The sequence below is a fragment of the Sorghum bicolor genome, chromosome 5 (assembly GCF_000003195.3).
Source record: "Sorghum bicolor cultivar BTx623 chromosome 5, Sorghum_bicolor_NCBIv3, whole genome shotgun sequence".
Taxonomy (NCBI): domain Eukaryota; kingdom Viridiplantae; phylum Streptophyta; class Magnoliopsida; order Poales; family Poaceae; genus Sorghum; species Sorghum bicolor.
This window is the reverse complement of record NC_012874.2, coordinates 62183746-62200081: the sequence shown is the minus strand read 5'-3', so window position 1 is coordinate 62200081 and position 16336 is coordinate 62183746. Positions and strand designations below refer to the sequence as shown.

Here is a 16336-nt window from a genome sequence, read left to right as displayed (position 1 = left end):
AGAATATGAGTAAAAACTGGTGTTTGATTGATTGATTGATTCGTTTTTTACAAAGCCCTAGGGTCTACATTTATACCCTGCTCAAAGAGCTACAACGAGACACGACTAGAACTCGAATTCCAAATTAAACAGAATCCGTATGCAAAACGATCTAAATAACTAAGGAAAACGCAAAACTATCCTCACGTGACAAACTAGAACACCCCCACAAGCCGATCGGCAACTTCCAGGCTCCCCCTCCGTATCATCGGCAGACTTTCTTGTCATAGCCATCGGCACAAACGCATCACCACTTATGGACTTGGTCACGTTCAACCATCCTTCCATCGGCAACTCATCCTCATCGGCAACTCTGTCGATCAAGCACTGCCGTCTTATCTTGCCAACCTACATTTTACCAATCATGGACACGTGCGCAAAAACGGTGTCAACAGTATCTTGAAGAGAAATTGGTTGGGGGGCTCCCACCCAGGGTTCAAATCCTGGGTGCGGCACTTTATTCTGGATTTATTCCAGGATTTTCCGGCGCTATGCATTAAGTGGTAGGCGACGTGCCCGTCGACAGCGAGGCGCCTGTGGTGACTTCGTGAACTTCAAGATTTGCCGGCTCAGTCCTTCGAAGGTGCTCATAGGGGTAGGATTTGCGTACGTGTGTTCATAGGAGTGAGTGTGCGTATGTGTTGAGTGTCTGCGTTGTACTGTGTAATTAAAAAAATTAATCACTACCGAACGTACCCTACGCAAAATGGGGTAGATAGATCGAACCGAATTACCGAAACGGCTATCATTTGAGAACTCCAATTAATGCATGAATCTCAAATCGCATGATTATTCCACACCAACAACGACTAAGACCGGCGTGGCACGATGCGCGCTCGAAGCGGCGACGCCATCACCTTCAAGAACAGCGCGTTGGTGGGCGTGTGGTCAACGCCGCCGCCTCCTCTCGCCGGCGGCGCCCACTCGAACTCGCGCACGAGCGCGGCCACGAAGCACTTGGCTTGAATCACCGCAAGCCCCGCGCCGGGGCAGTGCCTGCGCCCGGCTCCGAACGGCATCATCCTGATCTGCTTGCGCCCTGGAATAGGGCTCACGTCCTCCCCTTCGCCGCCGCCGACGAACCGCTCCGGCCTGAACTCCTCGGCGTCCGTCCACGCCTTGGGGTCCCTCCCGATGTCCTCTGCCATGAACACGAAGCGCACCGGTGCGCCGTTGCGCGGTGGGAGTGCGACTGCTTTCCCAACCGCCGCCGCCGCCGCCGCCGCGCCCTCAGGTAGGCCGACGACGTCGCGCAAGATGAATGGCACCGGCGGGTGCAGCCGCAGGCTCTCGAGGATGACGGCGCGCAGGTACGGCAAGTCTTGGAGGCTCCGCTGGTCGCCGGCGCTGAGCTCGCGGTGGAGCTTCTCCTGGACCTCCGGGTGCGCGACGAGGCGCGCGAGCGTCCACTCGACGCACGCCACCACCGTCTCCGTGCCGGCTCCCAGGAACTCCCAGACGAGCCTCACCATCTCGTCGTCCCTAAGCGCGCGCCGCCGGGCGCTGCCACCGGAGCCGGACGACGGTTCGCCATCTTCGTCGTCGTCGTCGTCGGGTACGCGAAGGTCGAGGAGCGTGTCAACGTATGAGCGGACACCGCCGCCGTCGCTACGCCGGAGACGACGACGTCGCGCCGCGATGGCAGGGACGAAGACCTCGGCCAGGCGGCCGCGCGTGCCGACCAGGTATCGCCACTGCCTCCAGTGCAGGAGCCTCGCCAGCCTCGAGCTCGCCAGGCGCCTGGCGTCCACGCCGGAGTGGAAGAACTCGCGCAGCGTGCGCTGCATGGCGCGAACGTCGCGCTCGCCGATGCCGTCGTCGCCGAAGCACATGCGCGCCACAACCTTGAACACGGCGGTGTACAGGGCGTCGCGGACGGCGACGACCTCATCACGAGCACGGCCCGCTCCTCCTCGGCCCCGGGCGGCGAGGTCCGCGACGAGGGACTCGACGGCGTCGCGCTGGAGCGGCGCGAGGTGGGCGAGGCGCGAAGGGTGGAGGACGCCGGCGGTGAGGTTGCAGCGGAGCGCGCGCCAGAGCGGGCCGTAGGGCGCGCTGTTGATGCTGGTCGTCTTGGGGTGGCCGGCGTCCAGGTCCACGGGGAAGGGCACGGCGGGGTGGTCGGAGAAGGTGTCGGCGTGGTCGACGATCATGCGCCGGGCGGCCTCGGGGTCTCTGACCTCGATTGTTGCCGGGACCGGGACTGGCACGGTGCGGCGGGTGTTGCCTGCGCAGTGCCTGCTGCTGCTGCTGCGCAGGTGAGTGGCGGCTGCGGCGAGGAGGACGAGCACGGCCACGGCAACCGGAAGCCACTGCGTCATTTCTTCCATGGCTCTCGATCGATAGGTCGTCTCTGGCTACTTGCGTTAATTATGTACTCGAGTGAATGCAGCAGTGCACTAGGTAAGGTAGTCCCGTCTCATGTGTGCAAATTGAAAGATCCTAAATATATATATAACTATTCGTGCTGCTCAAATTTCTTAAATTTAACTAGATTTATAGAAAATATTAGAAATATTTGCATTTTCAAATAAGTTTGTTATGAAATAGATTCAATGACATATTTAATAATACTAATTATGTATTGTAAATATTAATATTATATATATATTTGGTCAAAGTTTAACTACTAAACAAGAGAGAATAACATTTATTTTGGAACGGTGGGTGTAGATTGAATATATGACACTACTAGCTAAAATATTTGTAAAGGCGTATAGTCCAACCATTTCTGGAAATCGATTTGTTGGATGCCTTCTAATCTAGCTGCATCTAAAATTTGTATTTTTTTTTGCAGAAATCACAAATCAAGTCTTGAAAATAATAAATTTTTAATTTGATAGTCTAATCGTCACACGTCAAAAGTCACCTGATTTTTTTTTTGCATGAATAAGCGCGTGGGCATTTCCTAATCATTGCACCTCAAAGTCAACTGTAACTTGGGGTAGATACATTTCTATTGTACTACCTGTCACAAAAAACTTACGTTTTAGTTTGTTCTAATTCACACTATCTGAAGTTTGATCAAATTTATGCACTAAAATATTAATGTTTATATTACCAAATAAGTATAAATGGATTCTTTATTCAACATATTTATATAATATACCTATTTGGTGTCGTAAAGGTTAACAAATTTCTATATATATTTGGTCAAACTAAAAATAGTTTAACTCATGACAAAACTAAAATATCAAGTTTTTTTGGGATGGAGTGTTGAAATTAATATTTGGATTTTGAACAAATTTGTAGTATATATTTTTGACAAATTTACTTTATTGAATTTTGGAATGAACATTTTGAACCCTAACTAGATTTAAATGAATAAGATTTCAACTGAAAAGTTGTAGATATCATAGAGTACTCTAACTTTTGTTTTAGTTGCACTACTACATAAATCTTAACGGAGGTAGACGTTTTCAATTTTTGAAGATGGGCATTGCAGCCGCAACCAATCAAAGGTCACGGTAAATATGGATTGATGGAGAGGATTGCTTTGCTAGTATCCATAAATCAATTAAAATAAATAAATAAATAAATAAGAAAAAGCCCAAACAGAGCTAGATATGGACTATGCACAGTCCTAGATCTAGGCCTCACGTCGCCGTCGTCGACCCGCTCACCTAGATCTACCGCCCCAGTGTCACGAGCAACACCATGAGGAGGCAGCTAGGGCACCATCGCCGCAGAGCCACGAGCGTCACCGAGAGGAGGGAGATGGGCCCCATGAGTGCTGTTGGGAGGATGAGGGGGCCGGGGGCCGTGCATCGCGCTAGAGGAAAGGGGGAAGGGGACTAGGGGCCACGCCTCTGCCATGCTGGACAAGAGGGAGGAGGGAGCAAGGGCCGTGCCGCTGCCCTGATCCGGTCTCGCGAGTCGCTATCGCCGCCGCACTCCTAGCACATCACAACCACTGTGCCGAAGGAGAGGGAGGAGCGAGTCGGGGCTGCATCGGCGCCTTGATCCGGGCCCGCGAGCTACTACCACCACCCCACACGTAGGACATCGCGGCCACTGCACCAAAGGAGAGGGAGGAGGGAGCTATGACTACACCATCGCCCAAATCTAGGCCTGTGAGCCATTGTCGTGCCCTCTCGCCTAGCACGCCATGCCCGCTGCATCGGAGGCGAGGAGGGAGGGAGCCAGGGCTATACCACTGCCTAGATCTACGCCCACGAGCCGCTACCGCCGCCCAATGCCCAGCACGTCGTGGCCTCCACGCTAGGAGATGGAGGTGGGGAATGGGGGCAAGCTGCCACGTAGATCTAGACCCTGCGCATCGCTATCGTGGCCCTACACCCAACACATCGCCATGACTGGTGGGTGCTGCCCCCTGCGCCACAGAGAGAGGGAGAGAGAGGTTGGCATCGAACAGAGAAAGATTAGGGCGAGTAAGGGAGAGAGAGGTGTACACCATCAAGTAGAGAGAGAGAGAGGGGGGGAGCTAAGAGCTTGAGAGAGAGGATGGAGAATGAAACCCTAAGTCTAAGTATATATAGTGTGAGTGGGATATTGGGCTAGGCTGGGACCGTATGCTTGGAGGGGGGGTGTTATAGTGTGCTCGCCTCCTAAAATAGATCTATAAAGGCTGACGTTTTAGGATGACCTCCATTGTAAATCTATTTTAGGTGGCAGTCATTTTTTGACTGCCCTCCGTAACTAGATTTTACGAGACGAACAACTTTTTTGACTGTCTCCTTTGTAAATCTATTTTAGGAGGTGGTCAATTTTTTGACTGCCTTCATAAATGAAAACGCCTACCTCCGTTAATCGTCTGGTAGTTTTGGAGGCAGCCAAATTCTGTGATTGCCTTGATTAATATTTAAGCACCGTCTTGCAAAATCATTTGTATAGTAGTGTTACTTTCCTATCCAAGATTGTTTAAAATTTTGAAGTTTAAAAATGTGATAAATTCAAACAAAATTTCCTCTGGATAAATTATATAAATATAAAAATTGTCAACTATAATATTATGGAGCTGGTCTACAACTTTTATTTTAGTTGTTTCTTCATCTGAGACCTTTCCACAAATTTGAATTTTAAACTGTGAGGACTTCAAACCGAATTTCGGGATAAAAGATGATCTCAAATAAAAAGTTGTCAACTGCTTGGTTGGTAGGCCTTACGTAAAAAAAGTTATAGATCCTTTTGAGATCTTAACTTTATGGTGATTTCTCCATACGAGGTTGTTCGACCAATACAAAAAATTGAATTTCAAAATGTTAGAAATTCAAATGGAATGAACCTAAATTCAAATGAAAAAGTAATCCACTACAAAGTTGTATATCTGATATCTTGATCTAATTTTGTTTAAAAAATTATAAATTTTATTATATTGCATGTATCAACAAATCATTTTCATGGTAAGCTCTAGATTCAACCGCCTGTAAAAATAAGACATCATTAGATACAGCTGAAAATACCAGTTATTTCTAAAAAAAGATTTATATTAGAAGGGGCTGTAAATACGACTCTTTAAAAATAGAATTCTAGATGAGGACTTTTTAAAAAACTATTTTTAGAAACACGGTATTGGGCAGAGAGCCTCGTCTACTATTAAGGGGGTGTTTAGGACAGCTCTGCTCCATGTTTTTTTAGCTCCGCTCTATGTTTTTTAGCCAAATGGTTTCAGTTCCACGCACTCAGTTCGAGAAAAAAAGATGTCAGATGGAGCTGCTCTACAGTGGAGTTTGTAGAGCAGTCCCAAACACACTCTAAAAATACAAATGTGTTGCTACAAATCAATTTTGCATAATGCTCACAAGGCAAGTACGGACAAACACGCGTTGAACAAAAAAGGGGGGAAAAGCTCTAATCATCGTGATCTTGCTTTGCAGGCCACCAAAAAAGATTTTCCAGATTTGCGATGGTGGACATGTCGGTGGTTGAGCAAAGGCTAGCTCGATCGGGTAAGCTCGCCATGTGCTAGCGAGAGTGAGATGACGTGGTACCTTATTTTACTCTAGGTCGCGGCTAGAAATGGAGAGCGTAGGCTACTTTGGTTGGTCGCTCGGACATCACGTGACACGTGTCTTTGATCATTAATAATTAATCAATTAGTCTTCGACATGTGAATGAGATCCTCCCAGGTCCCAACCATGATTTTAATTTCGTTTATTTCTGCTTTCAAATTATGATACTCCCCGTCATAGGCTTGTTTAGTTCACTTGAAAACCAAAAACTTTTTAAGATTCTCCGTCACATCAAATCTTGGAGCACATGCACGAAGCATTAGATATAAATAAAAATAAAAACTAATTACATAGTTTGTCTGTAAATCACGAGATGATTTTTTTGAGCCTAATTAGTCCATGATTGAATAATATTTGTCAAATAAAAAAAATGCTACAGTGTCGAAATTCGAAAAAATTTCGGAACTAAACAAGGCCATAGACGTATATGCTTACAAATTTTTGGAGTTCAAAAATATTTTATAAAATCACACGGAAAAAAAAGGAGCTTCTCTGGAAGCTCAGTCCAATTGTTGCCCCAACTATAGCCAAGTGGAGCAACTGTAGCCATGCGGAGCAAAGCACACAGCGGGTAGTGGGAGTTCCAGAGGATTGCAAGACACATGCGCCTAAAGAAGGACAGAAATGGGGTGCAAATCGAAAAGGCACGCTAGATTATTACCCTTCACGCCTTGGAAAGTTGGAATCAAATCAAAAGAAAAAAAAACATGTAGGCCCCGGTCGTCAACCTTATGTCATATTCTAAATATATTTTTTGCCAAACCTAATTGACCTAATCTTGACTTCTTTGTACATCACATAGGATTGTATAGGAGCACTTGATGGTACAGATATTAGAGCCACTATTCCAAAGGAAATGCAGCATGCTTTTCGTGGTAGATACAAGCATTGTACTCAAAATGTACTGGCAGCCGTAGATTTTGACCAAAAGTTCACCTATGTGTTGGCCGGATGGGAGGGGACAGCACATGATGCACTAGTTTTACGTGATGCTTTATCACGTGAGGGTGGCCTTCGTGTGCCACAAGGTAATAGATTAACCTATGTCTTGTACATAAATTTGGTCTTCATTGAGATGTAACCTAACTAGGCATCATATGATAGGTAAATATTATCTAGTTGATGCTGGATATGGAGCGAAACCAGGATTTTTACCCCCTTTTCGGGGTGTACGATACCACTTGAATGAATGGGGGAGTAATCCGGTGCAAAATGAGAAGGAATTGTTCAACCGTAGGCACTGCTCATTGAGAATAATAGTTGAGCAAGCATTTGGGGCACTGAAAAGGAGATTCAAAGTTCTTGACGATGCCTCTCCATTTTTTCCTTATGAAACTCAAGTTGATATTGTTGTTGCTTGCTGCATTATTCATAATTGGGTGATTGAAGATGGGAGTGATGAGTTCAATGTCCCAAGTGACAACGATGAGGACACCCAGCATACCACATATGCTGGGACAGCAAGTGAGAATGCCATTATGCTAGCTTTTAGGGAAGGCTTGGCTGACCAAATGTGGGCAGATCGTCTAAGCCATGGAAACTAGTGTTGGTCAATGTAATTTGTGTTGTATTTCATTTGTTTGGACAATGTAATCTTTGTATTTGACGGCTGAAATTGTATTTGAGGACATATTTGTTACAAATAATTGATTGCTTCTTGTTGGCATTATTATTTGAGGACAGCAAGTGAGGATTAATATTTGTTGGCATTATTTGTTACATTTTTTAGGATTAATATTTGAGGACATATATTGCATTGTTTATTTTTGTAGAAGAATGGAACCAGAAGGCAGTTCAGGGACCGGTGGACATGCTACTTGGACTTCAACTTGGTCAGGCTACATGCTCGAGTACCTTGCCAATTTAGTGGTTAATGGCACCAAGACTTCATCCACCTTCAAGATGGTTCACTACAATGGATGTGCAAAGGCTCTCCAAGAGAAATTTGGCATTGTGCGCAGTGGTGAGCAGGTTAAGAATCACCTTAAGACATGGCAAAAGAAGTTTCGAAAAGTCTGTGACCTTCGTGGTTTGAGTGCTGCTGGTTGGGATGAAGATACCTTCACTATAACTCTTGATGATGAGCACTACAACAGCCATATTAAGGTATTTGTTGAATTATTAGTGCTCAAACATAGTTGCTGAATATTATTTGTCAAACATAGCTACTGAATTATTATTTGTCAAATATAGCTGCTGAATTATTAGAAACATAGCTGCTGAATTATTAGAAACATAGTTGCTGAATTATTAGAAACATAGTTGCTGAATTATTATTGCTCAAACATATAGCAGCTGAATTATTCCTCTATTCTAGGATCACAAGGCTGATGCTGATTTCCTAAACAAGCCTATTCAACACCTTGAGGAGATGCACACAATATTTGGAAGTACCATGGCTACCGGCAGGTTTGCAAAGGACTCAAGTGTACCTCTAGGTACACAGGAAGAAAGTACAGATGACTGGGACAACGAGGTGCAGAGGATGGAGGTACAAAGTGGTAGTGGTATAGGTGCAACTCAGCAAGACAATGCTGCAACTTCATCGGCTACCAAGGCCACCAATCCTAACAAGAGGGACAAGGGCAAGAAGAGGGCCAGGCCTGACCATGATCCATTGGTGGCTCCAATTAAATGGGGAAGTACCAAGTTAGCCAAGGCGATAAAGGTAGCAGGGAAAGCAGACAATGATGTGCCGGCTGATTTGTATGACAACGTGATGGCTTTTAAGGGTAGTTTCAATGAGACTCACTTATCCTTCTACCATTCCTACTTAGTCCAACATCCTCACATAGCTAGAGCTTTCAACTCCTTGTCTTTTGAACATAAATTCAATTGGGTTGCAAAGCACATTGCAGACAACTATCCTAGGCAGTAAGGGTAAGTTGGATGCTTGGGATGGTTCTTTTGTTAGTACCACATAGAACTTTATATTTGTGGTCTAAGTATGCTTGTACCTTGCTATGTGGACGTCTTGAACTTGCTATATATTGTGTAAGACTTGAACTTGATGCATTGTGCAAGCATCAGACTTGATATTGCTATGTGTAATGTACCTATGGATATGGCCTAAGACTTTTATTGCTAATATGGCAAGACTTTTTATGTGGTTATATTATTTGTTGCGTTGTTCCTTGATGCATGGTGCAAGCATGGAAAATATTGCTATGTGTTGAGCACAAATTATATGTTGGTTGCTCAAATGTTTCGAGTTTGTGATAAAATTACCATGTGTCATCACTTGATCGGTGTGCTGTTTATATTTGTGAGAATTATCATACATTGATGAGGGTAACCTCACCATTTCAGTCCATAGGTGACTATATCCAGGTTCTGTTCGAATCCATCCATCCAAACAGAAAATGGGATGGATCCCACCCCAGCTCATTCCTCCAACCAAACACAGAACGATTCCAATCCATTCTCGCAACCAAACAAAGCAAGGGTTGGAGCCATCCCCAAAACGTGGGTTGGAGTGGCTCCAACCCAATGAACCCAGAACCAAACACACGGTAGGATTAGCGATTAGGAAAAGTTTCAGTGAGAATTGCTAGTCAAATTATATAAGTTTTCAGTAGCCTTCTTATCTGTCTCACAGAATTTTTAGTTCTTGTGTATAACTTGACTATAAACCAGCTTCTTTTGTCTCTTTTCTTCTCTCTCTTTCACGTCAGCATACAGACCACTATAACCCCTTATTTTACTTGCTCTTATGATGATTATATTTAAGGCTACAAATCCCATTTATTACAAAGCAACTAAGACTGTCTCTAACCATCATTTGTGCCGCCTTTTTGTTCCATTTGGAGACACAAATGAATTCGGGGTACTTACCATGTTCCTGTGATTTTGTCCATAGTTTAGGGCTGCGGATCGATTATTGTTTTCTCCATATAGTTTTATTTGTATAACTGCTGAAATTATTCTATTTTTGCACCCCTATGCACAGATATTTTCAACAAATACAGTTCATAATCAGATGAATGTGTCTGGACCATTCGTTGGAAGAAATACTTCAGTAATCCCGTAGGTAAAGATCAATGAATTTTGGTCAAAGGTTGCTCCCATTACCGGAATTGGGCTCTTTTACGAGTGTCAAATGGTTCGGGCACCTCAGCAAAGAAGAAAGAAGCGAGTGTAAAAAAAAACATCCAGCAAAGAAATTTTCAAATTGAATTTTGAAACCCTAAATAAATAAAATCAAAAAATTTTCAACTACAAAGTTATATAACTTCTCAAGATCTAGAATCTTTATGTTTGTTATTTTCTTTATATGATAAAGTAAAAATAAATTTATTTATAAATTTTACATATATCTCTTGTAGCTTAGAAACTATAAGAGATATATAAGTTTTGTGAAAAATATTGGAATCACCATGTCAGATGAATAAATGACCAAACAACCAAAATAAACTTTGTAGATCTTGAGAAGTTATGAAATTTTGTAGCTGATAAACTTTTTCATTTGAGTTCATCGTGTCATGCAAAATTGTGTGTTTATTTGAAAATTTAAAAATACGAAATTTTCAAATGACCTCAGATAGAAAAACTTCCTAATTAAACTTTATAGATCTTAAAAAGTTACTAAACTTTAAAGTTAATAACTTTTTGATTTGAAATTATCTTGTGATACAAAAACTACTTTTGAATTTCTCAAATTTGAAATTCAAATTTTATAAACGACCTCAGATGGAGAAACTCCCTAAATCAAAATTATAGATTTCGAAAAGTTATAAAACTTTATAGTTGTCAATTTTTGATTTGCCTGAAATAATTAATTTACATGTGGTTTGATATAATATATGAGGAACCGAAATGCCATATAGACACAATTGATTGTGTGGTGCAATGATTCGGAAGGGAGATGTAAGATAGGGAGGTTACGGGTTCAAATCCCACCAACAGTGTATTTTGCATGAAAAATGTCACGACTATGACTTCATCACCATCATGCGGACGCTAGCTGTTGGGGGCTTCCCTTTTTTTTTGATTTTTTATGTTTTTTTTTGTTTCAATCAAAGGCTTTGCTAAGTGCCTGAAAAAGAGCACTCAACAAAGAACCGCTTTGCTAATGAAAAACTTTCTGTGCGAAAGATTTTCCGTGCGGTCTTTGCTGAGTGTGACGCTTGATAAAAGCTTCGCCGAGTGTATTTGGGCCTTTGGCACTAGAGTCCGGTAGTGTTCACTAGCCATGCCAATTTTATACTCCTAGTTAGCTAAACTCCACGATCTAATCTCTCAACATGCAAGCTGTCCAACTAAGAACTCACTATCATATATAATTAAAAATCAACTATCCCATGCAATTGTAGTGTCCACGCACTACACCACAACCATTAATCAGCGACTGACTTGAAGTTGTTGCAAGGGGTGTACAGCAATAGACAGTCCGTTGCTAAAAGTTATAGCAACGGACCCTAGCAGATGCTGTTGAAGCCGTCGTTGTAGGTATACAGCGACGGACTTTATCTTTAGCGACTGACCGTCCATCGCCCCAGAATTTAGCAACGGACATGCTATTTGTAGTTTTAGCAACGGATAGTCCATCGCAGTAATAACTTTTAGCAACTGCTAGTCCATTGAGATCAATTAAATAAGAAAAAAACTCCACATATATTTACAACTAGACCACGTTCAGAACGAATACAATATTGAATGACATACACAAATGGACAAATCAATCATATTCTCATTCATCTATATCAAATGAGTACATATATAATCATGTCACTAGCTTAAGCTTCTTGACATAAAGTCAACATACAAGCATGCATATATATAGTAGTTGAATGCATAATCTAGCTAAGTTATCATCCAAAAGTGATCCAATATTATGACCATCAGGTTCGAGTCCACAAACTAAGTCCACAACCTAAAACTACCAGATTGTAGACCAAAAGCAATCAAAGATAGCATCTTGAGAAGATCCTGCTGCACCCTTCCTGCCAACAAGCTAGCTTCGCCTAGTGTCTCCTGCTGCACCTTGAGAAGATCTCTGAGAAGAACCAGCAACCCCCTGAGATCTTGGTTGTTGACGGCAAGCCTTCAGCTGTCACAAGTATCATAGTTAGAAACTGTAGATATTACTCACCCCATATCAAAAAAAGAATAGAATCAAGTGAACATTACCCGATTAAATGGCCAGGTAAGCGGCATCTTTAGAGCATCCCCTATAGTCTTGATTTCAGCATAAGGGCGTGGCACTAATGCTTCACGTTGGATTACAACATCCACAATAACTTCACAAAATTTGGTTCCAAGAGCCACACCATCTAGCTTATTGTTTGGATTAACTGAAACAATAGTTGCCTTGGCCACTTTGTCATTACTGGACATGGCAAATAAGATGACCTCATTTCCAGCCTGAAGTAGATTATAAACTTATGAGAAATAGATAAATGCTAGGTTCATTAGCTATTAATTTGCAAGTATAAAATCTGCATGAGAGGTTAAGAATATTACAAGTGCATCATGTGAAAAGCGCTGTCCATCATTCCTTGGTGATGTAATATTCATGGCAGGCGAGGCTGTAGGGGTTGTAGCTTGCTGATTGGCCTCATTATTAGGTTCCTTATCATAGTTGTCTTCCTCTGCATACTCATCTTCTTCACCTTGAACATGCTGATTCGCCTCACCAACTTCTTCATATCTTGGGCTCTACATCAAGCATAGGAAGATCATATTAGTATATGCTGAAAATTTAGATTTGTATACTAGAACCATGCTGTGAAAAGGCATTTTGATGTAACTTACCATTTGTTGTCTTGAGTTAGAACCATGTTGTGAGATTGTTTCGACATTTGCAGATTCTAGCGCCTTCCTTTGCTCGTCCTTTTGTTCCATTTCCAAGACACGTTGTCGTAGCAATAGATTTTCAGATTCCACTTGTTGACGTGCCAAAACTTGTATTTGGAACCTTGTCGATGTGTACTTCTTAACTCCAGAGGTACCAATATCTTGAGGAGTTGGTCCCAAACCCAAACAACGGACTCGCCCCTTTGGCTCCTTTACTCCACAAACAACAGAAAAAGCATCTCCTTGTTGGATTGTCTTATCCATCAGCTCCGGATAGACTTGAACAATTTCTTTCAGCTCACCCTAGAAAGAATAATAGATGTACAATGCTCAGATGTGATATTGTAGCCACTTGTTTTACTATTGAAAGGTACACTACAGCATCAAAATCATAAGCGGCCTACCATGTGCCTTTTTACTTGTAGTGTGAAAAAACATCTGGAATCTCTATGTCTTTTATTTCTTCTAAAAAATCTAGGGAATGATATGAATACAAGTAATGATTCTAATTCTAAGAACATCCAGATTTATATCGATTAATGTTAACAAGCAGCAGCCTAACAAGCTGTTCTATTTATAATTCGTGGAAAATTAATATAGCTACTTGCACCAAAAAAATTTAGCTAAATAATAGACTCAATAGTTGATAAAAAGGGATAAGTTAATACATGTCTGAACTAATACATGAGCAGGCAACAATCATGATAACTTAACAGGCTCCAAGATGATTTTTATGAAGAAAAAGCTAATGCACGCCATGCTGAAAAGAGAGAAAATTCAGAGTCGACATGTATATAAAATGTAGCCCATGACTGTCATTCTAGATGACTATAAGGCAAGTTTTCATGTCTTTCTAAAATCACAAAAACTTACAATTGTTGATGCTGCAGCACTTAAAGGCACTCCATTTTTTCTTGTATGTGTTTTTATATACACTTCATCTCTTCGAGGAGGGCGTCCAAGTTGCTTACCCTACAAGTTGGTAATTTGCACAAACCAAAAGGCCCCAAGAATGATCAATTCAACTGAGATGACAATGATATATTTCCATACCAGTTTATGTGCAGTAGAAGCATAGCTCACACTGCCTGATGTATGAAGAAACTTCAGCTTTGCACGATTGTCTTTTCCTCTTGCCGTCAGAGCCTATGATAAGAAGTGTTACATTATATGTGCATGTATATTGAAAAACTAGCCCAATTGGCAAGTAACTGGAAAAAACAAAAAACAGATTCATATCAATTAATCCTTACTTGAGACTCAGGAGACCTCCAAATTTTGAGAAGAGCACCCAATTCATGAGGATCTATTCTATGACCATGTAAGTTCTTCATTTCCTCATCAGTCAATGTTTCATCATAAATTTGTTGCTTAAGTTTTGCCTTATATTGCTTCCATTTTGCTCCAGCACTAGATATAACCCAGTCCATGGCTTTATCATCTATATCAAATCGTTTCTAGAAAGTCAAGAAAAAACAATTTGTGAAGAATTGTATTGGAAGCGGCAGTACCTTGGACACCACCAGCTAGCAAAACTAGGAAAGTTTAGTACCTTTATGTCAGTCCAAAGCGCTTTTTTCAGTTCAACATCCACAAGCCTCCAATCAGAGCACCCAACTGGCAACATTTTTCGTGTTTGAACTCCAATACAACAAGAAAGCCGCCTATAATTTTCTCCAATAGGCTGCCCTTCGTTATTTAGTTCTATTTTAATTTTAGGGATGCTGCCATGTTCCTTTAATAATATATCATCCATTCTAGTGGCTCTCCTACCTCCTTTCCTCCTCTTTTTGGTACTATTATGCATATCTGCAACTGTAAGGATAATTAGGAATTAGCTACAAGATCATAGGTAGGGTAAGCTACAATACATGCTACAAACATCACCTTCATTGTCACTTAAGAAGTCTCCAATTGTTTCACGGTCAGCAATTTCCTCATTTGTAATTGCAATCTCAGAACTTGGTTTTTCAACCCTAGGCCGCAAATTATGAGTGTTAGGTGGTGCTGCACTTGTCTCCTGAGTTTTCTACAAAAATACCATGTGATTGTGAATTAATGATCTACAAATCAGTAAGTGTTGTACCATGACAATTCATTATAGGAGGATTAGGCTAACCTTTATTCTTTTCCTAGGTTTTGCTGCTGTAGGGCCTTTGCACAATGTGTTAGTTTCATTTCATCAAACTTCTGTTTGTTCCTTGCACATTGTGCCATTTTCTGTAGCTCATACGGATTGATAAAGGCTTCCCTATTGTTTCCTCTTGCACTTGACATTTTCACTCCTGAAAAAGGAATAAACAAGTTAGCCAAATTTGATTATGCAGACATAAATGCAACTATTTTGCAAGTAAAGAATAACAAAAACATGTAGCCACATTGTGCAAAGAAGACTTACTTCTTTGTTTGCTTTCTAGACTTTTTTCTATCAACAAGTACACCATCTATATCTGTTCTAACAGCAGGGATAATCCCATTAACAACATCCACAGTCACACCAATATTTAAATCAGGCAATGGCACAACTAGTCCATTGCCACTTTCAATGTGCTCAATCTCCAAATTATCAATGTCATAGTAGTTTCTTGGTTTTGATTGATTAATAGAAACCCACTCAGTATCAATTCCATCAGGAACATAGAAGACTTGAACTGCTTGTGATGCTAGAATGAAAGGCTCATCTGAAATTTTTTCACCAGTATTGAATAAATGCTTAAAGTTGACACTAGTGACCCCGAATTGATCGGTCTTAACCCACTTATCTTCCACTTGGTTGTCAACCCAATCACACTTGAAAAGAACCACATTACCTTCACGTGAATAGTTCTGTTCAACAATATCCTTTAGTAATCCATAGTAAGTTTTCTTTCCCATTATGAAGTTATTGTTATTTCCACTTTCAAAGCATGTTGCCTCTGCAACTAGAGCAACCCCACTATTTTGAACAGACCTACCTACATCATAGGAATCTGTGTGGAAATCAAAACCATTTATTCTATAGCTACTGTACTTTCGTGCAGCCATCATGGGCATCCTAGCTAAAATTTTAATCTGATTTGGTGCTTCCTCACACATTTCTTTGACCTGAGGATAAACAAAATACTTTGATTAATAACTAAGCTAGACATGAACTAGGAAATAACATGTGTCATGTTCTTTTCCTACTTACATGTGACCTAAACTACTCATGGAAGGATTCATGCTGCATGCGGCTGATATCTCGTTGATTTCGAACTCCAATTGAGGTTAGATAATGACAATACTTACTGCAAATGTCAATTTGTAAATTTACTATCCATGACAAAGTAAACATGTGATGTCAAGTGAATTAGGAAACTTACTCCAAGTAAGGTTCTATATTAGCATAGTTGAATAGGACATATCTATGTGCTTGAAGCCAAGTCTTGTTGTCTAAAGTCATTGTGCTTTTCCCAGCTAGACCCCGCCCAGTGCTATGAAATATAGTTGTACTTGAATTTCCTATGTGCAGCCCCTCATTAACTATAACTTGTCGGTAAAATTGAGTCGAC

General features: G+C 41.7%; 3 protein-coding genes across 3 annotated transcripts; 2 read left to right on the top strand and 1 right to left on the bottom strand.

Moving 5' to 3' along the window:
* On the bottom strand, positions 849-2369 carry LOC8058607 (cytochrome P450 89A2). The gene has a single exon (XM_002449638.1). It carries the CDS (start codon positions 2367-2369, stop codon positions 849-851), a length of 1521 nt encoding a protein of 506 aa, XP_002449683.1.
* Positions 6780-7680, top strand: LOC110435527. The gene is made up of 2 exons (XM_021461155.1): positions 6780-7039; positions 7116-7680. The coding sequence occupies exons 1-2, from the start codon at positions 6868-6870 to the stop codon at positions 7553-7555; spliced, it is 612 nt and encodes a 203-aa protein (XP_021316830.1). The 5' UTR covers positions 6780-6867; the 3' UTR covers positions 7556-7680.
* On the top strand, positions 7753-9147 carry LOC8059339. Its single transcript, XM_002450906.2, has 2 exons — positions 7753-8117; positions 8329-9147. Exons 1-2 carry the CDS (start codon positions 7788-7790, stop codon positions 8887-8889), a joined length of 891 nt encoding a protein of 296 aa, XP_002450951.2. The 5' UTR covers positions 7753-7787; the 3' UTR covers positions 8890-9147.

Coding starts and splice junctions, on each gene's coding strand:
- LOC8058607 (XM_002449638.1), bottom strand. CDS start 2,369: ATGGAAGAAATGACGCAGTGGCTTCCGGTTGCCGTGGCCGTGCTCGTC.
- LOC8059339 (XM_002450906.2), top strand. CDS start 7,788: ATGGAACCAGAAGGCAGTTCAGGGACCGGTGGACATGCTACTTGGACT. Junction 8,118..8,328: donor ACTACAACAGCCATATTAAG/GTATTTGTTGAA, acceptor CCTCTATTCTAG/GATCACAAGGCTGATGCTGA.
- LOC110435527 (XM_021461155.1), top strand. CDS start 6,868: ATGCAGCATGCTTTTCGTGGTAGATACAAGCATTGTACTCAAAATGTA. Junction 7,040..7,115: donor TGGCCTTCGTGTGCCACAAG/GTAATAGATTAA, acceptor ATCATATGATAG/GTAAATATTATCTAGTTGAT.